General features: G+C 40.6%; 1 protein-coding gene across 3 annotated transcripts; it reads left to right on the top strand.

Moving 5' to 3' along the window:
- LOC114823918 (metallothionein-like protein type 2) lies at positions 1 to 24,586 on the top strand. Of its 3 annotated transcripts, none has more exons than XM_070818894.1 (3): positions 1 to 131; positions 272 to 352; positions 24,187 to 24,586. In XM_070818894.1, the coding sequence occupies exons 1-3, from the start codon at positions 79 to 81 to the stop codon at positions 24,278 to 24,280; spliced, it is 228 nt and encodes a 75-aa protein (XP_070674995.1). In that variant the 5' UTR covers positions 1 to 78; the 3' UTR covers positions 24,281 to 24,586. The 3 variants fall into 3 exon arrangements, with proteins under 3 accessions (XP_070674995.1, XP_070674996.1, XP_028955556.1); XM_070818895.1 differs by lacking the exon at positions 24,187 to 24,586 and adding an exon at positions 679 to 1,045; XM_029099723.2 differs by lacking the exons at positions 1 to 131; positions 272 to 352 and adding exons at positions 23,636 to 23,784; positions 23,935 to 24,015 and having other exon boundaries at positions 24,187 to 24,523.
- Positions 24,587 to 26,510: the final 1,924 nt, after the last annotated feature.

Here is a 26,510-nt window from a genome sequence, read left to right as displayed (position 1 = left end):
CCAGCTTTGAAGTTAATTCAGTTCCCAGCACTAGAACAATTAATCTTCTCCTTGTCCTTATACCAACTTTTGGAGAAAATGTCTTCCAGTTGTAGCTGTGGTAGTGACTGCAAGTGCGGCAGTGGCTGCAAGTAATCTTCTATACCCCTAATTAACCATATATGTGATCGATCATCATTCTCTATCATTCCTAATGTTCTTAACTAGGAATTAATTATTTTGTTTATATTTTCTTAATAATATCGTTTTCTCTTTATGTATATATGTGTAGATGTGGGATGCACATTGACTTGGGTTACTCAGAGACCACTTCCATTGATACCATCATTGCTGGGGTTGCACCAGTGAAGATGTAAGATTTTTAAAAGACAAATATACCTGAATAAAATCGGTTACTAACTTTTTGTAATAAATAGAATTGGAATAACACTAAACAGACAATAATATTGTTGAATCGTGATTTATATACTTTTGTTGTTTACTTAGTGTCCCCTAGTTTCTATTTGCCCATATTGCCCTTTGATAAACTCTTTGAAACATTGTTTTAATTTCATGAATTATATAATGAAAACTAATGAAAACTAATGAACAGTACTGGAAGTTTTTCGTTAAAGTTCCCTTATATATATGCTGAAAATAGGACTATTAAAAAATGAAGTTAAATTATTATTATTGCAGGTCCTTTGAGGGGTCTGAGATGAACTATGGAGCAGAAAATGACTGCAAGTGTGGCTCAAACTGCAGCTGCAGCTCATGCGGCTGCAACAAATGATCAAAGCAAGCCTCAAGAAAAGCTGTCATGCACGAGGTCTCTATAAATAAGGACTGTAAAGGTTGAATTGTCCAATTGGGTTTTAGAACTTGCGTTGTAAAATAAGATTGCCATTTGACCTGCAAATCCATGATCTCCTACTCCAGCTAGGATTTGGGATTTGAAGGTTTGCAAATGAGAGATCAAACTGTAGTTAATACTTAATATGAACAGCTGAGAGCTCCAATATGTTGGTACTATCCATTAATTTATTAAAGCACAAAGTATTCAGTATGCATCATGAACCAAAATATCGATAATATCGATATTTCATGATTTATCTCCTTAATTATTGTTAATATACCGCGATAATATCGCGATATGCAACCCAAAAATACTTGAAAATTTTTGAAAAGTCTCAATCTTGCGCACAGATGGATTCAAACCCCTCCCATTTGACTACTTCAACGCCTTGACCACCATATCATTTATGTTTTTGTGAAAATATGCTAAAATATTTATATATATGGTTTTGTTTTGATTCTTTTTGCAAGAAACAAATTTGCACATATTCCAAATTTTTTGTGGTATTATATTTTAAATTGTGTCAATTAATTACTTAGTCAATGGCATGTGGTTTTTAATTTTTCTATTTTTTATTTGGTCACTTACATGTAGGGCTGGAAAAAATTCCCGAAAATCCCAAACCAAACCGAAAAAGTCCCAAACCCAAACCGAAAAATCCCAAACCAAAACCATCCCGAAGTTCGGGAATCCCATCCTGAAAAATACCGAAATTTTCGATATGGGATTGGCTTCCAAATCCCATTTGTTTGGTAATCCTGAAATCCCGAAAAATTACCGAAGTATTCGGTTTCCTATTGACTTTTGGGTTTTGGTTCTTGAAAGTCATTGTCATGGTTACTGACTACTCTTCACAATACACTTACTCTACACATAGAGATGATGAAGATAGTGAAAATTTTGAACCTCATAGGAACTCGATGTGGTACTAAGTCACTCATGTATCTTACCATGCAATGTATAAAGTGTAAAATATTGTACTAATTCATTATATATTAATGATTATGGTGTGTTTAAACTTCTTTCATTAATTACTACATATTTTCTACACTCACAATATTTGCCAGCTCGCTATATAATCAACTTAAATCAGTTAAATCCATCATGCAAAGTATTTCCTTCCAATTTTTTGTGATAAACTAATAGATAATTGACCAAATAAACATCCTGCAAAGTTTCAATAAAAATTTCCAAGTTTTTCTTACAATTTCCGTGATTTTTATTCAATTTTTATCAATATCGATAATATCCCGATATTTCCATCGAAATTTCCGTGTTTTTTGGATTACCGATATTTCCGATATCATCGATATTTTAGACCATGGTATGCATGCATGGCACCAGCACAAGTACTGTTCATGATCCATATATTTTTATTTATCTCTAATGTGACGGTAATTGGATCAGGTCTTCAACCAATTACAAAAGAAACAAAATTATATTTTTCATATAAATTGATTAGATAAAGGCCGGCGCCAACTTTTTGTTTACTTAACTTGCAGCTCTTAGTTTAATTTTCTAAAATCTGAATAAGCTTCATCCTCAAGAGGATAACAACTGGATCATCAGCCAGTAACACCTCTAAAATGATGACAAGAGATTCTTACACATGGCCAAGTGTATACATTCATATGTATATCTCTCTCATTATATTAGTTTGACACATTCATGTGTATATCTCTCTCATTACATTAGTTTGACGTGATAGCCTTTTTGGGAATGAAGTTGTTTGTATCATATGCACTATACCTGATGCCCTTTTTAGGCTGTAGTGTATACACTTTGTTGATGCACAAAACCGGAGGTCTTGGAACAACGTAAATCCGACCGTGAATCTGCATGAAATGTAAATGACACAAGAGTTATCGTGGTTCACCCCAAGGTTTGGGCTACGTCCACACTGATTGTATTATATTTCTCTGTTGAAGAGGGAGAGAGAGCTTAGAGCTTAGGGGATGTGAGGAGGCTTAGGGTTTGTGAGGGTGAGGATGCCCTTTTATAGAATAAGGGCTCCTCCCCTAATTACATATTTGCCCCTTCCTTTATTACATAATTACATTTAAGTCCCTCGAGTATTTATACGAGGTCTAAATACGAGGCCCTAAATATGGTATAAACAGTAGTCCCCCAAGTCTTCAGTCAAGAAAGTCTTTTGGCTGGAGACTTGAAATTCAGTCCATGTGTGGGCCGAAGTAACTAGATGCTGTCTTGAACTGATGCTCGATATGAGGCAGTGCTCAATCTGAAATGACGCTCAACTAGAAGTAGCACACGCTGTGAGGCTGCTCGACTCGTGGCTTATGTTGCCTTGGTTGGCTCGGCTTGCGGCGTTTGAAGGTGAGGGAATCCATTTTATAGAATAAGGGCTCGCTCCTTAACATAAATGATGGGTTAGGAGTGATGCTCGCGGCGCGGCGGTTGCTCAGCTGGTGGCGTTGCTCTCTAATGATGGTGAGGGAGTCCCTTTTATAAAATAAGGGCTCGCTCCTCAGTACATAAATGATGGGTTATGAGTGATGCTCGCGGCGAGACGGTTGCTCAGCTGGCGGCGTTGCTTTCTAATGATGGTGAGGGAGTCCCTTTTATAAAATAAGGGTTCACTCCTCAGTACATGAATAATGGGCGCTCTCTAATGAAAGTGAGGGAGTCCCTTTTATAGAATAAGGGCTCGCTCCTCAATACATAAGTAATGGGTTAAGTCCCCCAAGTATTTTTCATGAGGCCCAATATATGGTACATAATGTAGTCCCCCAAGTCTTCGGTCAATAGAGTCTGTTGGCTGGAGACTTCAAATTTAATCCATGTATGGGCCGAAGTGGCGGTTGTTCAGAGGCGGTATTTGTATACCCTGCACTGAAGGTTTGTAAGTGAAGCTTTGCAAGTGAAGCTTTGAAGCTAGAGCTCTGTAAATGAAGCTTTCGAAGCTGGAGCTTTTGTAAATGAAGCTTTTGAAGCTGATTGACATGAGTGATGCTCATGAATGTTTATGTTGATTGACATAAGTGATGCTCATGGATGTTGTCATGAGTGATGCTCATGAATGTTAACATGAGTGATGCTCATGAATGATGGTCATGAATGATTTATGTATGATTGTCATGAGTGATGCTCATGAATATTTATGTATGAATGACATGAGTAGTGCTCATGTATAATTTGGAGTACTAGGCATACTTTTGATCACCTGGTTGGTGGCATGAATGAGAGTATGGGTTGTACATTTCATCACCTGGTTGGTGGCATGAATGGCTAGTTGCCAATTTAGAGTACGGGTTGTACATCTCATCACCTGGTTGGTGGCATGAATGGCTAGTTGCCAAATTAGAGTACGGCGCCAAATGTTGATGCATAAAACAGGAGGTCTTGGTACAACGTAAATCCAACCGTGAATCTGCATGAAATGTAAATAACACAAGATGTATCGTGGTTCACCCCAAGGTTTGGGCTACGTCCACACTGATTATATTGTATTTCTCTGAGAAGTGAAGGAGAGAGATGGATAGAGCTTCTGAGGGTGAGAGAGCCCTTCCATGGCCTAAGAAATTGGCCTTTGAAGGTGAGAATCAGGCTCTCCCAAAGTGTGAGGGTGAATGGTCCTTTTATAGAATAAGGACTCCTCACTTATTACATATTTGCTCCTTCCTTTATCACATAATTACATTTAAGTCCTCCGAGTATTTATACGAGACCTAAATACGAGGCCCTAAATATGGTATAAACAGTAGTCCCCCAAGTCTTCAGTCAAGAGAGTCTTTTGGCTGGAGACTTGAAATTCAATCCATGTGTGGGCCAAAGTAACTAGATGTCGTCTTGAACTGGTACTTGATATGAGGTAGTGCTCAAAGTGAAATGATGCTCAACTAGAAGTAGCACATGTTGCGAGGCAGCTCTGCTTGTGGCTTATATTGCCTTGGTTGGCTCGGCTTGTGACGTTTGAAGGTGAAGGAGTCCATTTTATTAAGGGCTCGCTCTTCAGTACATAAATGATGGGCTAGAGTTGATGCTCGCGGCGAGGCAGTTGCTCAGCAGGCGGCGATGCTCTCTAATGATGGTGAGGGAGTCCCTTTTATAAACTAAGGGCTCGCTCCTCAATACATAAGTGATGGGCTAGAGTTGATGCTCGCGGCGAGGCGGTTGCTCAGCTGGCGGCGATGCTCTCTAATGATGGTGAGGGAGTCCCTTTTATAAACTAAGGGCTCGCTCCTCAATACATAAGTGATGGGCTAGAGTTGATGCTGGCGGCGAGGCGGTTGCTCAGCTGGCGGCGTTGTTCTCTAATGAAGGTGAGGGAGTCCCTTTATAAAATAAGGGCTCACTCCTCAATACATAAGTGATGGGCTAAGTCCCCCAAGTATTTTTTTCATGAGGCCTAGTTGAGGCCCAATATATGGTACATAATGTAGTCCCCTAAGTCTTCGGTCAATAGAGTCTGTTGGCTGGAGACTTCAAATTGAATCCATATATGGGCCGAAGTGGCGGTTGTTCGGAGGCGGTATTTGTATATCCTGCACTGAAGCTTTGTAGGTGAAGCTTTGCAAGTGAAGCTTTGAAGCTGAAGCTCTGTAAATGAAGCTTTTGAAGCTGATTGACATGAGTGATGCTCATGAATGTTTATGTTGATTGACATGAATGATGCTCATGGATGTTGTCACGAGTGATGCTCATGAATGTTGACATGAGTGATGGTCATGGATGTTGTCATGAGTGATGCTCATGAATGTTAACATGAGTGATGTTCATGAATGTTGACATGAATGATGGTCATGAATGTTTACGTATGATTGTCATGAGTGATGCTCATGAATGTTTATGTATGAATGACATGAGTAATGCTCATGTATAATTTGGAGTACTATGCGTACTTTTGATCACCTGGTTGGTGGCATGAAGGAGAGTACGGGTTGTACATTTCATCACCTGGTTGGTGGCATGAATGGCTAGTTGCCAAATTAGAGTACGGGTTGTACATCTCATCACCTGGTTGGTGGCATGAATGGCTAGTTGCCAAATGATATTAGAGTACGGGTTGTACATTTCATCACCTGGTTGGTGGTAATTGGTGGTAATAGCGGTCGGTTGCAGAATAATTGTGGAGTACTGGGCGTACTTTTGGTCACCTGGTTGGCGATAATAGTGGCAGGTTGCCGAATAATTGTTGAGTACTGGGCGTACTTTTGATCACTTGGTTGGAGCTATTTTGGGCTTATGGGCCTTCGCCCTCCACAACATTCCAGCCCATTTATTTTGGGTTTTGCCGTTCTTTTTTTTTTTTTTTTTTTTTTTTACCCTTTGATGGGGTTTATACAGATGTTTCCGAAAGATAAGGAAAATTACATCATTCAAAAAATAAGGAAAGTAAAACACATCATTCTGGTGGGGTGTTTATTCCTTGTTTTTGTAGTGTTTTTCTGCTGCACTCTCTGTCTCTTCATCTGACAGACATAAGAAATCATAATAATAGGAAGATTTTTTGCTTTTCTCTTTTCCTTTTCTACTTTTCCTTTTGCTTTTGTTTCTGTTTCCCACTGCTTTTCTCTTTGCCTTCTTCTTTTCTGCTTTTGATATGTCGCTTGACGACATGATTAAGGGCACAGCTATTTGGACAACCTCTTCGACCCCACCCACCTGCTTTTCTTGGTACCTCCACTGCGTATTGCAGGAAGATTGTTTCTGAAATCAGACGGAATAAGGACTTTGCCACGTTGGTCTGTCGATGATCAGGAGCCGTCTGCCACCATGACTGCTATGCTCAAAGACTGGAGTGTTGACCAGAGCTTGGACCGGCAAGTGTCTCTGCCGAGAGTGTTGACCAAAGTCGTGAATTAGAAAGCAGACGCATTGTTACCCTTGATCTTGAACCAAGCCTCAGCACACTGCTTGTGGGCAGCAGCCAAATCAGCCTTACAAGAACACCCCAGCTCAATAGGAATCCCAGATTCATGATTCGTTGCATCCAAGCTCAGGTGACAAATCCTGCAGTCCCTCCCCACTTTCGCCATTAACGACGAACTCAGAAACCTCCTTCCTAGTTCGAACCTTGTTAACAGACGCCTCTAGTTGGTGTTCAAGCTCCACCAGATCTTCAAATCAAATGCAACTTAGATCCTCGCTCGTGTAGCGTTGCAAACTTAATTCCAGATGGTGAGTTTCTCTCTTCATTTTTTCCAATTTCAAGAAGCATATTGCGCTGTTTAAATGACAAATAGAACGTAATTCGATAGACGATGGCATGTCAGGTGCAAGGTGTAAAGCAAGCTCGTACTGGGATAATCGTTTGGAGGAAAAGTATTTTAAGATCGGACAAACTCACAGCCGTGAATTTCTCCGTCCAGAAACGGTCCAGATCCTCCACCACGATCAGCGACTTCGGCGTCGTTTGGAGGAGAAGCATTTTCAGATCGGAGTCGTCGGCGACTTTGGACATGTCGACGTCGTACCCGTCGTAGCTCAGGAACCTCGCCATAGCGGCGACGAAACTGGTTTTTCCGGTGCCGGAGGGGTCGTAGAGCAAAAAGCTCCGCTTCCAAACGTGGAAATTTTCGAGATCAGACCGGATTTTATTCTTCAGCTCAGTGTTCATCACCACGGTGTCGAAGGTGGCGGGGTGCGTGAACGGAACCGATCGCCACCTTTCATTTTCGCTGGAGAGGTTTATGTAGAGCTTGATCTCTCTGTTCCGCTGCTCAATTTCGTCGGCGACGGTGAGGATGTGCTGGAAGTACTGGTGAAACACACGGCGCTTGTCGGACCGGTTGATTTTCAAGACGAATGAGCGGATTCCGTCTGACTGGGATTTCTGGAGGGAGCGAGGTCGGGATCCCGAGCTTCTCGAAGATGATTTGGGTTTTGATGCTGTTGCCTTTTCTTTTTTGGTGTGCTTTTGCTTTTGGCTTTTGGGATGGGGGTTTTCTGGAAAAGCCCAAGGAGGTTCTGGGTTTCTGCAGATTTTGCAGTATTGATTTTGTAGATTTTGCAGATTCATAGTGGTGAGATTTGATGAAAAAATGAAAGAGAACCGACATAGTTTTTTGTGTCGTTTCCCACAGACGGCGCCAAATGTTGATGCACAAAACCGGAGGTCTTGGAACAACGTAAATCCGACCGTGAATCTGCATGAAATGTAAATGACACAAGAGTTATCGTGGTTCACCCCAAGGTTTGGGCTACGTCCACACTGATTGTATTATATTTCTCTGTTGAAGAGGGAGAGAGAGCTTAGAGCTTAGGGGATGTGAGGAGGCTTAGGGTTTGTGAGGGTGAGGATGCCCTTTTATAGAATAAGGGCTCCTCCCCTAATTACATATTTGCCCCTTCCTTTATTACATAATTACATTTAAGTCCCTCGAGTATTTATACGAGGTCTAAATACGAGGCCCTAAATATGGTATAAACACACTTTACGAGACCATGGAGGGATAGATTCCAAAGGGGCCAAATTTATTTTTCTTTAAGAAACTATTTGACACTAATTAATTAGGGACCCAGACAAGAACATTTCAAATGTGTTTTTTTCTTCACTTTGATGTGTACGTTTGATTTGTCTGTTAAGCAGCAGACTTCATCCCTTCTTAATAAGATGCCATGAACCAATCTTAGGACAATTAACCAAAAGAAACGTTTGGACAATTAGCATTATTTACAACTGACAATTGTTAGTTCATCCACACACAAAAATTACATTATCTTGCTCTTAGAAATTCGCCCACAGAAAATGACCACTTTGTCAATTATTCGTGTATGTTTTGGTCGCGATCTATCCCAGGAATAAAGGACTGATATTTCTATGGATTATTTATATCACTCTTTGGCCATATCTTATCAATTATTACTTAATCACAACAACGATTAGGTTAGTTGACTTGAAGAGAGCTTCAGGATATCAAATAAGCCATGTAATCAAACAACTTAGGGTTGTTTTGATATTTACTTAGTTGTTTACTTTAGTTTTTCTTTTTTTGTTAGTGATGGAGGGGGAATGCATAGAAGAAGGGAGGGACATAGAAAAGTGGAGGAAGGAAGATAACGCTGAATAAATATATAAGAATTCAAGGAAAGAAATACAAAAATGAAAACTAAAATTGACTTTAAGTTGTTTTCACTTTCTGGATTTTGTTGCATTGATTGTTCTTCAATTTCCTATCTTCTATCACACCACTCATCTCCATTTGCCCCTTCCTACCTAAAGTTTCCTATATTTCAAGCACAAAATATAAAAACTAAAAATCAATTGGTAATTGAAACTTCATAGGGACTCTTAGCCTAACTTAATAAAGTTTTCCCAAATTAAAATCAATGCCTCTAGTTCATAACAAAAGGTTTGTACCTACACACTTTGTAGACATCGAAATTTCGTTGAAATAAATATTGACCAATGAACTAAAATTTCAATGTTCACGTATCACATAACAAAAAATGGAAAAGTCATCAAAAAGGAAACGTGTCAATATCTGGCAAAAATGATTCATTTCATCTTATTATTATATTCGAAATTAAGCCTTAAAAAATTCTATAAATAGAAGGCTAAGGCATTCATTTTGGGGGATCAATTCACATATACATTTCTCTACTCCTAAATTGGAAGAGAATTCCTCAAATCCTTGAGACTTTGAAACTCTAAAGCTTTCAAGCATCCAACCTCCCAAATTCCCAAGAATCCCGAAGGATCAAGAAAGCTCTCTTCGTTCTTCGTCAAATCCTTGAAGAAATCCACACAATTGTTCATCAAGTTCAAGCCCCAAGAGCCCTTGAAGATCCGTTCATCCTCGATCATCAAGATCAAGCTCAAATGCCCTTGAAGATCCATTCATCCTCGTTCATCAAGATTAAGCCCAATGGCCCTTGAAGAAATCCACGCAACTGTTCATCAAAATCAAGCCCTGAAGGCCCTTGAAGATCTGTTCATCCTCGTTCATCAAGATCAAGCCCAACTGCCCTTGAAGAAATCCCCGCATCGTTCATCAAGATTAAGCTCCAAAGGTCCTTGAAGATCCGTTCATCCTCGTTCATCAAGATCAAGCCCAACGGCCCTTGAAGAAATCCACATAATTGTTCATTAAGATCAAGCCCAACGGCCTTGAAAGAAATCCACACAACTGTTCATCAAGATCAAGCCCAACGGCCCTGAAAGAAATTCACACAACTGTTCGTCAAGATCAAGCCCCAAAGGCCCTTGAAGATCCATTCATACTTGTTCATCCCTAGATCAAGCCCCAACGACCCCTTTGGATCAATAGCCCACCCACAAATCTACGTCTTACAAAGATAAAAGCAAATGATCAAATTGTAAAAGAGATTGTACCCCAAAATTAATACAAAATATTACTTTGTACACGTGTTCTTGTCTCATTCATTGCAGGAATATTCGTGTTTACAAATTTAGCACGCCCGGTAGGACCATCTCTGCCTCTCATCTCTATCTTCAAATCCGTAAAAAAAACACAAATGGCATCAAGAAATGATCAAACTGTTTCTGCAACCAAAGCAAAGGACAACAAAATCCTTGCACATAAGTGGACACTGGGCATCACAACCCGAAGCAAGGCAAAAGCTCTCTCTGTCGCGGCTTCCACCCCTGCATTAACTCTACCGAATGAACAAGAGCACTCGAGGCACGAGTCCGTGATCACCCTAGCCTCGCTAAAGGCGCCAAGAGAAGAAAGCCCGATGAAGTACTCAGAGTCCTTACTTTCTGATGTCGACTCGAGCAATAGCTCAGTCATGCAAGTCATGACCACATGAACGACTTGAATCAAGGAGCAGCTGGCTCAAATGAATAAAGCGGTCATAAAACTCACACGGACTGTGGAGGCGAAAGACTTGCAAATCACCGCACTCGCCAACCAACTGGAGGTGCAGTATGACGTGAAAGTCAACTTAAAGGTTGATCCACTAAAGAAAGAAGCCGACGAAGAAGAGAAGCCTCCGGTGGAGAAAGTCAAAAATAAGCTAGAGCTAGACCAAGCAGCAGCGCTCATGGGATCTCTCTCTATCCAACAACTACAGGAGATGATCGCCAGCATCATCAAAGCGCAGTACCAAGGGAGCTTACATACCTCCATGATGTACTCAAAACCCTACTCCAAGAAGATCGATGCCCTGAAAATGCCGAGGGGTTATCAACCACCAAAGTTCATGTAGTTTGATGGAAAAGAAAACCCAAAGCAGCACGTCCCCCATTTCGTGGAAACTTGCAACAACACGAGGACGGAATGAGACTACCTCGCGAAGCAGTTTGTTCGCTCTTTGAAAGGGAATGCATTCGACTGGTACACGGACCTTGAGCTTGAATCCATCAACAGCTGGGAGCAATTGGAGCTGGAGTTCCTCAACCGTTTCTACAACACTCGCCACACTGTAAGTATGCTAGAGCTGACAAGCACGAAGCAATGGAAGGATAAGCCAGTCGTGGACTACATCAACCGATGGCGTACTCTAAGTCTCGACTGTAAAGACAGGTTCTCAGATATCTCATCGATCGAGATATGCGTCCAAGGCATATCATGGGGGTTACACTACATCCTTCAAGGCATCAAACCACGAACCTTTGAAGAGTTAGCCACCCGCGCCCACGACATGGAGTTAAGCATTGCCCATCATAGAAAGAAAAAAAAAGCCAATATCCAACTTCAAGAAAGATAAGGTATTTGCTCCGAAGGTGGACAATCATGGGAAGAAGCCCGCCAATGAAGCTTTTACTATCAACACTACCCCCATTAAAACCTCATTTGCGCCCATCAAGATCTCCTCCAAGAACAAAGCGAATGAGATAAAGAGAGATAAGCCTTCTCGCACCCAAGACAGGTGCAAAAACACCTTGAGAGAGCTGGAGTAAAAGATGTACCCTTTTCCTGACTCAAATATGGCTGCAATGTTAGACGACTTACTAAAAAAGAAGGTGATCGAGTTAACGGAATACAAGTGACCCAAAAAGATGAATCGCGTTAACGATCCCAGGTACTGCAAGTACCATCGTATCGTAAGTCATTCGTTGGCAAGTGCTTCATCCTCAAAGAGCTCATCATGAAGCTAGCACAACAAGGGCGAATTGAACTCGACCTAGAAAACACGGCTACAACGCACACTACTGTGATCGTGTTTAGATCATTTGATTTTATTCATCTCCAAATAATGCATGACCACTCACGTCAATGTTCAAGCCACACAACACCTTCTGCACAACCATCGCTGAGGGCAAGTGACCAAAATGCACTTACCAATGATGAAGAAAGATGGACATTGGTGACATATAAAAAGACAAGGAAGCCAAAACCACAAGTCACACAGCCAAAGGTGGAACAAGGAGGACATCACAGCAGCCACAACAACATGAATCCCAAAGGAAACGTAAAAGCTGCTAAGCTAACATACAATGGGGAACCTATGGAGTAAGAGCCACGCATTTCCATCTCCTTGCACAAGTATTTTCCGAAAGACTTATTCCAACAGTGCACTACCATTGCCTGTCACATGGTTGAAGTAGAGATTAAAGAGCCCTCAAAAGGCAAAGTTATCGTCAAAAGGCAAAGTTAGCATCGAGGAAGCACTACGATTGCCAAAGAAAATGCGAAGAGCACTAGCAGCGGTCTTGGCAAGTCCCGACGACCACGAAGTGCAAGAAAGCAATGACGTATGCTTGAAACTTCAGCCACATGAGTATGCCACGTGTTATGTTGCCCAGGACACAATCCACTTCACTGACGAAGACTTGCTACTAGGATCTAAGCCTCACAACCGTTCGCTCTTCATCTCTGGGTACGTAAGGGAGCACAAAGTCAATCGCAAGCTTGTGGATGGTGGATCGGCCATAAACATCATGCCAAAGTCAACAATGACCATAATCGGAATCAAGGTGGATGAACTATCCCTAAGCCATCTATTAATCCAACGTTTTAATCAAGGAAGACAAAGAGCGATGGGCATGATCCGAGTGGAGATGACCATTAGTGAACTCAAATTAAGCACAATATTCCACGTGATTAATGCAAGAACTTCCTACAGCTTGCTCTTAGGAAGGCCTTGGATCCGCGAGAATGGAGTAGTATTATCCACCCTCCACCAATGCTTAGAATTCTACCAAAGAGGAATAAAGGTGATCCAAGGCGATACCAAGCCATTCACCGAAGCCAAATCACACTTCGAAAATGCCAAGTTCCACATGGAGGAAAACATGGTGCCCAAAGCTCTTCCAAAGAGATTAAATCCACAGGCAAAGCAATACCTAAAAAGCAAGAGTGGCAAGCCATGCCCAAGAAGCAAGAAGGAAAAGTTGTGCCATCTTTAAGCAAAACCGATGATGAGCCTGCTAAACCTGCAACAACCAAAGGGAGTAGGACGCCCTCAAAAGGACCGAACACACCCGTCTTCTGATACATCCCAATGTCGAGAAGAAAGAATGGTCAATCCCTGTTCAAAACTAGAGCAAGCAAAGCCGAGACACAGCGGCACAAGAATGATGTAAAGTTGCTCAAGACGAATGTAGTTTTGCCTCTAACACAGCTAGGCAACGCTAAGGTTGTAAGACCACCATAAGGCTTCATAAAAGCTCTGCCAAAGAGGGTGGAACCAAGCTTTCTTCCGACCAAAAGGACCAAAGAAGGTTTTGATTCAAACGCCTATAAACTCATGTCGAAGGTTGGGTACGACTTCGCTTCCTCTTTAAATCCTGGAAATAAGGTTGCAAACATCGTCAACAACAAAGATCGTGACCTCACCAAGACTCAAAAGAAGTTGAAAGAGCATGGTTATGGAGTTAATAACAACAAAGCTGGACTTGGCTTCACACCAAATGCCCCCATGAAGATTTCAAGCAAAACGAAAAACGCTAGCGCTCAACACATCAACGTGACCATTGAACAAGATCAAGAGTAGCCTAAACTCGCCCCTTGAACATCAGTCTTCGATAAGATGAATCGTTTAAGACCCAGAATTTCGGCACTTAATAGCATTGGTGGTCAAGACCGAACCTCCATCTTCAAGAAGCTTAATACGCCAACATCCCAAAGCTCTGTTTTCAAAATGTTGTCAAAACCTAAGAAACAACGCAACACGACTAGCTCTCATCAGTGACGGTCAACTTTGGAAAGACTTGAAGACAATAAGAAACCTTCTAGAAAGATAGAGATAACGCCAAAGGAAGAAAAGCTCGATGTGCTAGCACAAAAATGCAATGTTCGAAGCTCAATTCCTTCAAGGATAAAGGGCCAAGCAATTTTGGAGGTTAACACAAATGGACCACTGAAAGTCAGAAGGTGCACCATCATCCACACTGGACAACTTCATGCCAACAAGCTCAAAAGGACAACATTGAAGATGAGGTCTAAGATGTTTTCCACATCATGATCCAAAAAGGTAAAGAAGATGAAATCCTCGAGGAAGATGTCACTGCTGTGCCACCACAGCTCGAAGATGGGGGGCAAGCCACGGTTGATGATCTTATGGAACTCAACTTAGGCACAAGCGAGGAACCAAAACCTATCTTTGTAAGTGCACTACTAAGTGCAGACGAGATAGAGAAGTATTACCAATTGTTATTAGAGTACAAAGATGTATTTGCTTAGACCTATAAAGAAATGCCCAGCCTTGACCATATCATCGTTGTGCATCATCTTGCAGTCAAGCTTGGAACGCAACCGATAAAGCAAACTCAAAGATGTTATCGATCCGAACTCATCCCACAAATTAAGGCCGGGATTGACAAGCTAATCGAAGTAGGCTTCATTTGATAGGTGCAATACCCCAAGTGGATCTCCAACATCGTCATTATCCTTAAGAAATCTGGATAAATACATGTTTGCGTAGACTTCCAAAACCTCAATGATGCTTGCCCGAATGACGACTTCCCCATGCCAATCATCGAAATCATGGTGGACGGAACCACTGGCCACGAAGCACTGTCATTCATGGACAGCTATTATGGATACAATCAAATTCGCATGACTCTCAAAGACGAGGAACTAACAACCTTCCGCATCCAAAATGTATCTACTACTACAAGGTGATGCCCTTTGATTACCTCTGGAAAGTTCATCGGTTTCATTGTCAAGCACCGTGGCATTGAAGTGGACAAATCAAATATCAAGGCCATTCAAAGCATGCATGAGCCAAGAAATCTACACGTGCTAAAAAGTCTACAAGGACGACTCTCTTTCATCAGACAGTTTATCTCCAACCTGGCAGAACGTTGTCAACCGTTCAGTTGACTCATTGAGAAGAATGTACAGTTCGTATGGGATGAAGCATGCCACAATGCCTTTGAAATCATAAAAAGGTATTTGTCAAGTCCACCTATCCTGGGAACATCTGTGCCCAGGAAGCCGCTCATATTGTACATCGCCGCTCAGGAAAGTTCAGTATGAGCACTCTTGGCATAAGAAAATGAATCCCAGAAAGAATGAACGTTTTACTACCTCAGTCAAACTCTCACCTGTGCTGAGTTGAACTACTTCCCGATAGAAAAGATGTGTCTTGCCGTGGTGTTTGCCATTCAGAAGCTCATACATTACATACATGCTTACACCATCCACTTGGTTGCTAAAGCTGACCCGATCAAATACGTCATGTCCAAACCAGTTTTGACAAGGCAACTAGCTAAATAGGCATTGCTTCTCCATCAATATAAGATCATCTACATCACAGCTAAAGTCGTCAAGGGATAAGCGCTAGCAGACTTCCTTACCGATCATCTAATCTCAGCCAATTGGAAAATCTCAGACGACTTACCTGACGAGGAAGTGTTCTACATCGACATCTTCCTGACATGGACGATGTTCTTTGACGGATCCGCACGAGCAGACGGAATGAGGGCAAAAGTAGTATTCATGTGGCCACAAAGGCAAATACTACCTTATTTCTTCCAACTAAGCAAACTATGCTCCAACAACATCGTTGAGTACCAAGCACTGATTATCGGGCTCCAAATGGCGATCAATATGGAAATCACAGCCCTTGAGGTATATGGTGACTCCAAGCTCATAATCAATCAACTCTTGACTGAATATGAGGTGATGAAAGATGATATTGTCCCATACTTCCGGCTGACAACTCAACTGCTACAAAAGTTCGAGGCTGTAACACTAGAACATGTGCCAAGAAAAGAAAATCAAATGGCAGACGCTCTCGCCAACCTAGCCTCAAGTATTACACTAGGATAAGACAAAGCTGCAGACGTGCCAGTTTGCCAAAGATAGGTGATCCCGCTTATCGTTGAAATGCTACTGGATGATACAAACGTCATCTCAATACTTCCGGTCGACGCTGAAGAGTGGAGACAGCCGTTGATCGACTACTTAGAGCATGGAAGGCTTTCAGATGATTCTAAACACCGCTTTGAAATACGTCGACGAGCACCTCGCTTCCTCTACTACAAAGAAACACTATACCGATGCTCTTTTGAATGAGTACTTCTGAGATGCCTAGGTGAGGAAGAATCTAATCAAGCCATGGAAGAAGCACACTCAGGTGTATGCATGGCGCACCAGTTTGGACCGAAGTTACATTTCCAGCTCAAAAGAATGGGTTGCTACTAGCCAAGCATGGTGAAGGACTACCTGGAACATGCCAAAATGTGCCAAGCCTGCCAACTTCATACATCAACCGCTTAAACCATTACACTTTACAACTGCTTCATAGTCATTCGATGCATGGGGATTGGACGTCGTATGACCAATTACGCCAAAGTCATCTGCAGGAGAAGCTGCTTACATCCTAGTTGCAACAGATTACTTCTCCAAGTGGGCTGAAGCTATACCCCCAAGGGAAGTCCAGAAGGAAATTGTCGTCTGTTTCATCAAGGAGCATATCATACACCGATGTGGTGTGCCTCGCTACATTATCACTAACAACGAAAAATAGTTCTACAACCGACTCGTGGATGAGCTCTACGAGAAATACAAGTTCAAGCAACATAAGTCTTCCATGTATCATGCTCCGGCCAACGGTCTTGCAAAAGCATTCAACAGAACATCGTGCAACCTCCTGAAGAAGGTGATCAGCCGAACAAAGAGAGACTGGCACGAAAGAATAAGAGAAACACTTTGGGCATATAGGACGACACATAGGACTCATACCCAAGCTACGCCTTTTTCTCTCGTATATGGCTCAGAAACTGTTCTACCGCTCGAAAGTCAAATCCTCTCACTAAGGATGGCTATACAAGAAGGCTTGATTAATGAAAATAATGCAAAGTTATGTCTTCAAGAGCTGGAAACGCTGGATGAGAGAAGGCTCGAAGCTCAGCAACACTTGGAGTGTTATCAAGCACGACTCTCCAAGGCTTTCAACAAGAAAGTTCACCCTCATTCTTTTCAAGTGGGAGATCTCGTCTTTGCATTACATAGGCTTATCATCTCAACTCACAAAACAAAAAGCAAGTTCACATCAAAGTGGGATGGACCTTACGTAATACAAGAAGTCTACACCAACAGCGCCTACTTAATCATGGCGGAAGACGACTTGAAGATCGGCCCCATCAATGGCAGATTCTTGGAGTGCTACTACTCCTAAAACAAACGCATCATGCTCCTGGCCCGCAACAGCATAAACTGCATACAACACAAAAACAAAACAAAAAAACAAAAACAAAATGTATCTGAACTACGTTATGACTTAATCTCTTCTTTAGAAGGGTACATAGGCAGCTCGAACATTCAACTTCGAGTTCAGTCACATCAAAATAAAAAATAAAAAATAAAGGTTTTATTAAACATTTGACTATTAAGAGTCAATTCCATTACAAATACAAACAAATTTTTTTGTAAAAAAATAATAATAATTTTTTTTTTTACAGTTTCTTCATTAAAAATAAAAAAAATATTATAATCATTAATTATGGAGTCTGCAAATCTCCATCACCAACAGCATCATCAGTTTCAAGAGAATCTTGTTGGGTTTTCACCCTTCATGCCCAGGCCCGGCTCTCAAAGCCCAATCGGTGTTTTCTCCTCCATTCGTGCCTTCGCCTTGCAGCTTACCACACATAACGGGCCGGCCCAGTGCCGTCATCAATTCCACTCCCGTAACAGCACCTCGCCAAATTCCTCACCATCATCATCACCGCCAGCCACCCAGCAGCAAGTCCGACTTGTTTCGACGTATGAGTCTTAAAATCAGTGAACATAGAAGGATACAAATCGTTGCTGGTCACGAGCCGACCACCATCTATCACTCAAGAGATCTACAATGAACCTCTCTTTTCCAAACTCAGCGACATCAGAGGCTTCCAAGCTCTCAACCTTTCTGCAACAACGACCCCGCTAATTTCAGCTTCGGCAAAACCAAGTCTAAGTGCCGGTCGTTCATTAAGCTCTCCGACTTTCCACCTTCTCCCCTATCAAGTCATCGTCCCCAGATCTGCGCCAAAGTCGTATAGCAGCGTTCCTCCGCCTATAGAAGATTTCCAACTGGACCAAGTTCCTCTTCTTTGGATTTTTTGCCATAATGGCCTTGCTTGCCACGTTGCTCGTTGACTTTGTTGGGAGACCCCTAAGCTTATGCCTCTGAGCCGTGCCCATACGACAAGGTTGTGCCACAGCAGAAAGCCGCATCGCAAGGATTGAAGAGCATGGTGCACCTGATCTGGTTCCTCTCCACCCAAACAACCAATCGCCGAGCTCCTCCTATCCCCGAACTCCGTCTTCTTCCCAGTCGTCTGCCTGGTCGTGACTTTGTTGGGCGCCAATCCTCCCAATCTCTGCAGTACCCAGATAAAGTTTTTCAGAAAATGAAGGGGTTCAAGCAAAACCTTGATGTTGATGATTTGTCGAAGCATTTGGATTTGGATGCCTGAGGGAGCCGGATAGGTAATCTGCGTCGTGTGCGCTGAAGGTGATTGGGATCTTTGAGGCTGGCTTGATTTTATTTTTGGTGTTGTTCTCAGTGAATGTGGTTCTCAGATACCCGCCTTCGGATGCTGTTTTTGAAACTTCAAAAGTTGCAGTTCTTAAAGTGGAACCCAGAAAAGGTTTAGAAGATCAGTTTTCTCAATCTGTTGAGGTGCCAGAGGATAAATTGCTCGAAGGCCTTCTTGCTGATGGATTTAATGAAGGATATTATGTCAGCAGGAGGTTCTCAAAGATATCAATGAAATCAGTCTTGGACCAAGGGCCAAGTTTCTGAGCCAGATGAGCGGTCCCGCATGCCAATTCAAATGTGGAGTTCACATTTTTCTAAAGAGGAATGATATCCTAAGCAAATTCAAGTGCCCACCGAAGAACCCAGCCGTGCCATCTTCAAGCCACTCATAATTGCATGCTACTATTGGAAAGTTAAAAAGGTTAAAAAGGGGGATGGTGTTGACAAAATAATTGAAAAGTAGAAAAAAAAAAGGAGGATGGTGCAACATAGGGGTGGGTTCGGTTTAATTCGGTTCGGTTTTTTGCCAAAACCGAAACCAAACCAAAATTTCGGTTCGGTTCGGTTCGGTTCATTTTTTTTTCGGTTTTTTTCGGTTCGGTTTTTTTTCGGTTCGGTTTTTTTCGGTTCGGTTTCGGTTTTTTGTTTTTTTTTTCTTTCAAAAAATGAAAAACATTGAAATTTTAAATTTTAACGTATCCAACACAATCATAACACAAACATTCTAACTATAATCAAAGACAGTGAAAATAAATATTTAAAGTTGAACTAAAATCATCAATCAAGTCTTCCAAAGTCCAAACTAACAACATCACAACACAAAAATCGTACAAATGACTTAGAAAAGTTAAATTGTATGATGTTGTTCAAAGATCAGGGTTGTTTGCTTGTAACTGCATGTTGACAACTTGATTAGTAAAAGAAATGCGTGGGTGGATTTATTTAGTGTGTGTTGGATTCTTTTCCATCACAAATTCCCTAAGTAATCTACCCGAAATAAATGTTTATAGATTCTGTTACATGTTATATGAGAGTAGATTTGGAAAAGAAAGCTGAGACAAAAGTAGACAGTGCTATGGAGATGGATGTAGGTACTTCAGGATGAGGTTTGGCTCCAGAACCTTATATGGGGGATAAATAATAGGTTAGGGTTTAAAGTTTTTATAGGACTTTTTTTTAATATTTTGAGCTTAAAGTTTGGCAACACATTGGGTTTAGCATATTTTAACTTACAAATTGGGTTTAGAAAATAATATCCAAAACAAATAATTAAATAAAAAAATTAATTTAATTAATTCGGTTCGGTTCGGTTTGGTTCGGTTTCTAGATCACTAAAACCGAACCGAACCAAAAGAATTCGGTTCGGTTCGGTTTTTTCAATTCGGTTCGGTTTTTTTGTTCGGTTCGGTTTTTTCAGTTTCGGTTCGGTTTGGTTTTCGGTTTTTTTCTGTTTTCGGTTTTTTGAACCCACCCCTAGTGCAACAGGCACCATCTAAAAATAATAATTATAATTAAATAAAAAACAAAAAAAAAAGAGAAAGGTTATGGGATGGTGCACAACACCATTTTGAAAATATAATCAGAAAAGGAAAAGAAGTATCACATCTTAATGAAATATATGCTCTATGGTATTTGGCACAATACATTGAACGAAATAAAGCCTATCTATTGATATCTCTGAGAAATTACAAATATGTACAAAAAAAAAAAAGGGAGCCTGCACAAAGGTTGCTCACGTGAAGCCTCAGCACCCGGCAAAACCCCAGAAAAATGAGGCATTGGAGATTGATCATGTGGCGCCTTAATACTTGGTCAAACTCCAAATGGTGAAGGCAAAAAGTGCCTTTAGAATATGGCCACAAACCTCTGATGGTCACTTTGAATCCGACCTTCAGATTCCAGCAGGTGATCAAGCTTTCTCATTATGTTCATTGAATAATTATTTGCAAGCATGTGCAACTCTATATTCTCGCGCTTGAGCTGCCTGATCTCTTGTCTAAGATTTGCCACATCGGCCGTCAATGATTCAACTTGGCAAGTTCGAGCAAGTAGGTGTTGGCCCATATTGGACACAAAGCCCGCACACTGAACACTGAAAGCCAGGGAGTCTTGAACGGCCAACATATTAGACCGTCTTGAAAAAAGCATATTATCTCTAGGAGTGAGGAGGTTCCTAGCTACTATAACACGACGTCTTTCCATGTAGAACCGCATAATCCAGACGGAAAAGTCTAAGTCAAATCCAAGCTCGACATCGTTGCTCTGATCGAAGAGCTCGAGAAGCCTCAACAACCTTTCACTGGCACCATCGCCGAAGAGCAAAGCCTCACCGTGCAAAGCCATCAAATCACCATTACTTCTTCAAGAGTAAAAGTATCTCATATCATCAGGTCTAAAGCGAAAGTATCTCATATCATGATTTCTCTCTGTCTTTTTCTTTGTCCTTGTTCTTACCTGTAAAACAATGAGAATGAGAGCAATCAGTCGGCACTTGGAATCAAGCTTCCAGTCAGGAACTGATTGCTTGGAACCCCTTCCCTGATTACTTACCTCGCATCGCTTTCGAGTACTCATCTTCAACTACTGATGCACTTCCAAAGAAGATACCATATTTGCTTGGAGAACAGATAAGACGAGTGACAATGAAACATCAAGCTTGTGGATAATCAACAAACTCAACAACTGTACATGCTTATTCATCCCCAACAAAGCTGAATCTCACTTGCCAGATGAACCGCTCGTGGTCCTATTTAAATTCAAGATCAAACCTCGAAGACCCTTGAAAAAATCACAAGTCCGATTCAAAATCCAGTGTCGGTCCCTTGAATCAAATTCAACTTTAGAAAAAAGGAGTAAGTTCAGACCTTATGAGGAAACCAGAAAACCTTCCAGCCCATAGCACGATTAAGCTTGTGGAAAATCAACAATTTGAGGAAACCAAAAAATCTTCCAGCCGAATTCAAGATCAAGCCCCGACGGCCCTTGAAGAAACTTTCAGCCTAATTCAAGATCAAGCCTCTACGGCTCTTGGATCGGCGTCTACATTAAGGGACTTCAAAACACATCTTCTACATGTGACAAACACGTGTACGACGTGCCTTAAAGTGGGGGCATTTGTAGACATCGAAATTTCGGTGAAATAAATGTTGACCGATGAGTTAAAATTTCAACGTTCACGTATCATTTAAATTGTACACGTAGCGTGTGACTTAACAAAAATCAAAAAATTCATCAAAAAAAACACGTGTCAATATCTGGCAGAAATGATTTATTTCATTTGATTATTATATTCAAAATTAAGCCTTGAAAATTTCTATAAATAGAATGCTAAAGCATTCATTTTGGGGGACCAATTCACATATACATATTTCTACTCCCATATTGGAAGAGAATACCCCAAATCCTTGAGGCTTTGAAACTCTAAAGCTTTCAAGCATCCAACCTCCCAAATTCCCAAGAATCCCCAAGGATCAAGAAAGCTCTCTTAGTTCTTCATCAAATCCTTGAAGAAATCCACATAACTGTTCATCAAGATCAAGCCCAGAAGGCCTTTGAAAATCCGTTCATCCTCGTTTATCAAGATCAAACCCAACGGCCCTTGAAGAAATTCATGCAACTGTTCATCAAGATCAAGCCCCAAAGGCCCTTGAAGATCCGTTCATCCTCATTCATCAAAATCAAGCCCAACGGCCATTGAAGAAATCCACGCATCGTTCATCAAGATAAAGCCCCGAAGACCCTTGAATATCTGTTCATCCTCGTTCACCAAGATCAAGCCTAACGGCCCTTGAAGAAATCCACACAACTATTCATCAAGATCAAGCCCCAAAGGCCCTTGAAGATTCGTTCATCCCTAGATCAAGCCCCGACGACCCCTTTGGATCAATAGCCCACCCACAAATCTACGCCTTACGAAGATAGAATCAGAGGATCAAATTGTAAAAGAGATTATACCCCAAAATTAATACAAAATATTATCTTGTACACATGTTTACACACTTTTATAAGGAAACAACTTGGTGGATGCCCATTGCCTTTTTCTGCAAAGAAACTTTTTGATTGAACGACCGAACTATACACAATCAATAAAATGAAAGAATTCCTCCCAAAAAAATAAGTTGATGGAATTGAATTTGAGTGGTGCACATGAATGATAAGAAATAAGATCCTTAACTTTCTATTTTAAACATTAATACTGTACTTTTGTTTTGAACATCAACTTTTAGGCTTTGCTTGTTTGATTCAACAATTATTATCTATCAGATTTGAATTCAATTCCATCTTTAAATATAATATAGAAATCGAGTGTCACTAAAACAAAGGGAGCATTTTTGCTCACCACCATAAACTATGTTGTATGCTCACCATACACCTAATCAATTGACACGTGTCATTTCACTTAATCTTGGTTAATTTTTTTCAAAATTGAAAAACTAACATTTAATGTGAAAGTTAACTAGAGTTAAATGAAATAACACGTGTCAATTGATTAGGTGTATGGTGAGCATACACCATAGTTTATGGTGGTGAGCAAAAATGCTAAACATGTTACCAAAAATTTAAGTTTAGATAAGGTTTGATAATTAATTAAATTGTAACTTTTATACACATGAAAGAAATCTCTAAATTATAAACATGTTACCATTTAAATATGGGAATTGTTTTTGGCACTCTAAAATTCTCATTTTACACTCCAAACTTTCTATATTTAGAAAGAAAAATACATTTGTGAGAAATGTAGAATGAGACTTTTGAAGTGCCAATAACACTTCCCTTACATATTAGTAACATCAAATCTCAGTGTTTAAGAAAAGTTTAAAGTATTGTGGACTGTTTGTGAGGGCAAGTAATCTCTATAAACTTTAATGATTTCGCATAGATATCCAGGATTGATCCACGTGTACGGTGGATTTCAGCCGCTTCAGCCTTCACTTGCACTATAAATAGCAGTTGAGACCCTCACAAGAAAACTCATCCCTGGCTTTGGTGAATTCAATTCCCAGCACTACAACAATCTTCTCCTTATCCTTATACCAACTTTTAAAGAAAATGTCTTGCAATTGTAGCTGTGGCAGTGACTGCAAGTGCGGCAGTGGCTGCAAGTAATTCTTCTATTCCCCTAACCAATATATATATATATATGACCATCATTCTTTATAATTCCTAATTATATTCTTAACTATGAACTGATTACTTTGCTTAGTTATTTTTCCTAATAATAATGTTCTCTTTATATATGTATATACGTGTAGGTGTGGCATGTACCCTGACTTGAGCTACTCAGAGACCACTTCCACTGAAACTATCATTGCCGGAGTTGCACCTGTGAAGATGTAAGTTTTTATAAGGCAACTGTTGTTTTAACCTCGGTTAATTAAATATAAAAATATAAGGTAAAAATACTCTTTGAAGATTGCATAATGACTTTTCAGGAGTGCTAATAATCTCTCTCTAATTAAGAAACAAAATTGACCATATTATTATTATTACCATTATGATTGCAGGTTCTCTGAGGGGTCTGAGATGAGCTATGGAGCAGAGAATGACTGCAAGTGTGGCTCAAGCTGCAGCTGCAGCTCATGTGGCTGCCACAAATGATCGAAGCAAGCCAAGATCCAGACTCAAAGAAGAAAGCTGCGGTGGTCTCTATAAATAAGAAGAAGACAGTAAAAGCTTGGTTTTAGAACTTACTGTAAAATAAGATTAGCCATGGGATATGCAAATCCATGAATCTCCTAGCTTGCTAGCTAGCTAGGGTTTTGGGATTTGCTTTGTGTCTTGTGGCAACCTTAATTATTTTTATGTTACATCTTTCTTAATTTATGTGTTTGTTTAGCTCAATTTCTGTGGGTTTTACTTTGATGTGTGTTTGGGTTTGGAAATGAAAATTGTAGTGGACATGAACGATTGAGAGCTCCTTTGAGTTGACTTATTTTTTTTTAAAAAAAATAAATAAACGATATTATTTACACTAAGGTGAAGGGGTGGGCTTAACCTTATAATGGGCTGTCAATAATGTGATTCAAATTTGGCTGTGACGAGAATCAAACATAAAACTTCTTACTTACAAATGAAAAAGAACGACATTAGACTGTAATATTAAGTGGTCCTTTGAATTAGACCTTTGCTCCATTATTTTACAAGTAACAAGCCACTGACTATTTGGGCAGTACTAAATTAGTAATGGTCTTGTTCATATCTTCTGACTTTTTCTGAGGTAACCAGAATTGGAATAATAGGACTGCCATTTGATCTGCAAAACTGTAAGAGCAACTCCACCCATGTGGGTTGCTCGGGGGACAGTGGAGAAGAAGGGGCCGGAGGCCCCGTGGAGAGAGGTCCAGCCGTGTGGAGGCCGAGCGACGGTGGGAGCCCGAGCGAAGGGGGGTGGGGAGTCGACGGGCCTGTGGCCCGAGGGCTTTGCAATTTTTTATTTTTTTTGTGTCAGAGAGAGAGAGAGAGAGGGGGGGTTTTTTATTATTTAAACAAACAAAAAAAAACTATTATTTTAATTGCTTATTGCCAGGGGGAGGGTTCCAAGGGTGGAGATGTAAATGACAATTACTGTTCATTAATGGTAGTTACTATTCATTTAAGGCAGTTACTGTTCAATAGGGTGGATTGAATAGTGGATTGTCAGAGAGGAGGGCTCCATGGGTGGAATTGCTCTAAAAGTTGAAGTGTCCAGTTTGGGGTTTAGAGTTTATTGTAAAATAATAGGACTGCCATTGGATCTGCAAATCCATGATCTTCTCGCTAGAGAGAGAGAGCTAGCTAGGGTTTTCTGATTTGCTTTGTGGCTGCCTTTGTATGTTACAAGTTTTCTTAAATATATGCGTTTGTTGTTCTGCTTAATTTGATGCATTTTTGGGTTGCCATCCGTTCAAAATGCGTTTCTCCTAAGTGGCATAGCAAATCAATGGTGCGACTCAATTGCTACCTTTCTTGGAGATGCTTTAACAAAGTTGCAAACGAACAAAGACTATGGAATTACTTGTGTAGGCCAGCCTAGAGGTAGTCGGAGTAGACGGGCTGCTTAAGGCCTCCCACTCCGGAGGGGCCCTTAATTTATGATGATTATTATTATTATTATTACAAACTGTGTGCGTGTCTAAATAGAAAGTTTAAATACAATAGCCCATTAAAGTTAACGACTGAAGCCAATATTTGTAAGATTTAATTGTTTAATATAATTAATTGAATAAAAAATAAAAACCTATTTTGTACGTAAAAGGTGAATCGCCAAGTCACTCAAACAAGCAACTCAAACGTTTTCTCATTGACCTGAAAAACAAACCTATTTATTTCTTTTGGGCTTCTCATTGGAGGCCAGGCCGCGCTTAAGTAAATGAGCTGGAAATTTTAGCATTTCCAGGCACCTGATGCATTTACTTTCTCAATGAAAGTATGCAAACTCTGTACCTTGTGTGATAATTTCATCGAAAGTATGCACTCTCGTTCAGGCAAATCGTCGAACAGTTTATGTCCCACATTTTTCTGCCCATAATTTCATCTGACTTCAATTATTTTCTCTGCACCCAAACAGAAAATGATTTTCCCGAGACAATCATCGAGTCCAAACAAGCAGAACCCAGTTCGTGCTTATCTTACATGATTGAGAAGCTGCCGATTAAAGAGCCAGTTGGGTCTGCTTTCCAGAGCTGGATGGGTGATGGCTTTCCTATTCACAGAGGTGACGTCTTTCACGCCATCAACCGCCTCAGGAAGCTCGAGCTCAATAAACGCGCTCTTGATCTCTCTCTCTCTCATTCACTTTTCTAAAGAAAAACTAATGAAAAAAATTTGAAAATTTTGAATTTTAACGATA

The sequence above is a fragment of the Malus domestica genome, chromosome 03 (genome assembly GCF_042453785.1).
Source record: "Malus domestica chromosome 03, GDT2T_hap1".
Lineage (NCBI taxonomy): Eukaryota > Viridiplantae > Streptophyta > Magnoliopsida > Rosales > Rosaceae > Malus > Malus domestica.
Note: the sequence above shows the minus strand (reverse complement) of the source record. Positions and strands in the feature narration are given on the sequence as shown.

Bases quoted from the DNA above. Each gene is read 5' to 3' on its own strand.
- LOC114823918 (XM_070818894.1), top strand. From the start codon at position 79: ATGTCTTCCAGTTGTAGCTGTGGTAGTGACTGCAAGTGCGGCAGTGGC. The intron at 132-271 runs GTAATCTTCTAT...ATATATGTGTAG, and splicing joins AAGTGCGGCAGTGGCTGCAA to ATGTGGGATGCACATTGACT. The intron at 353-24,186 runs GTAAGATTTTTA...TTATGATTGCAG, and splicing joins GGGGTTGCACCAGTGAAGAT to GTTCTCTGAGGGGTCTGAGA.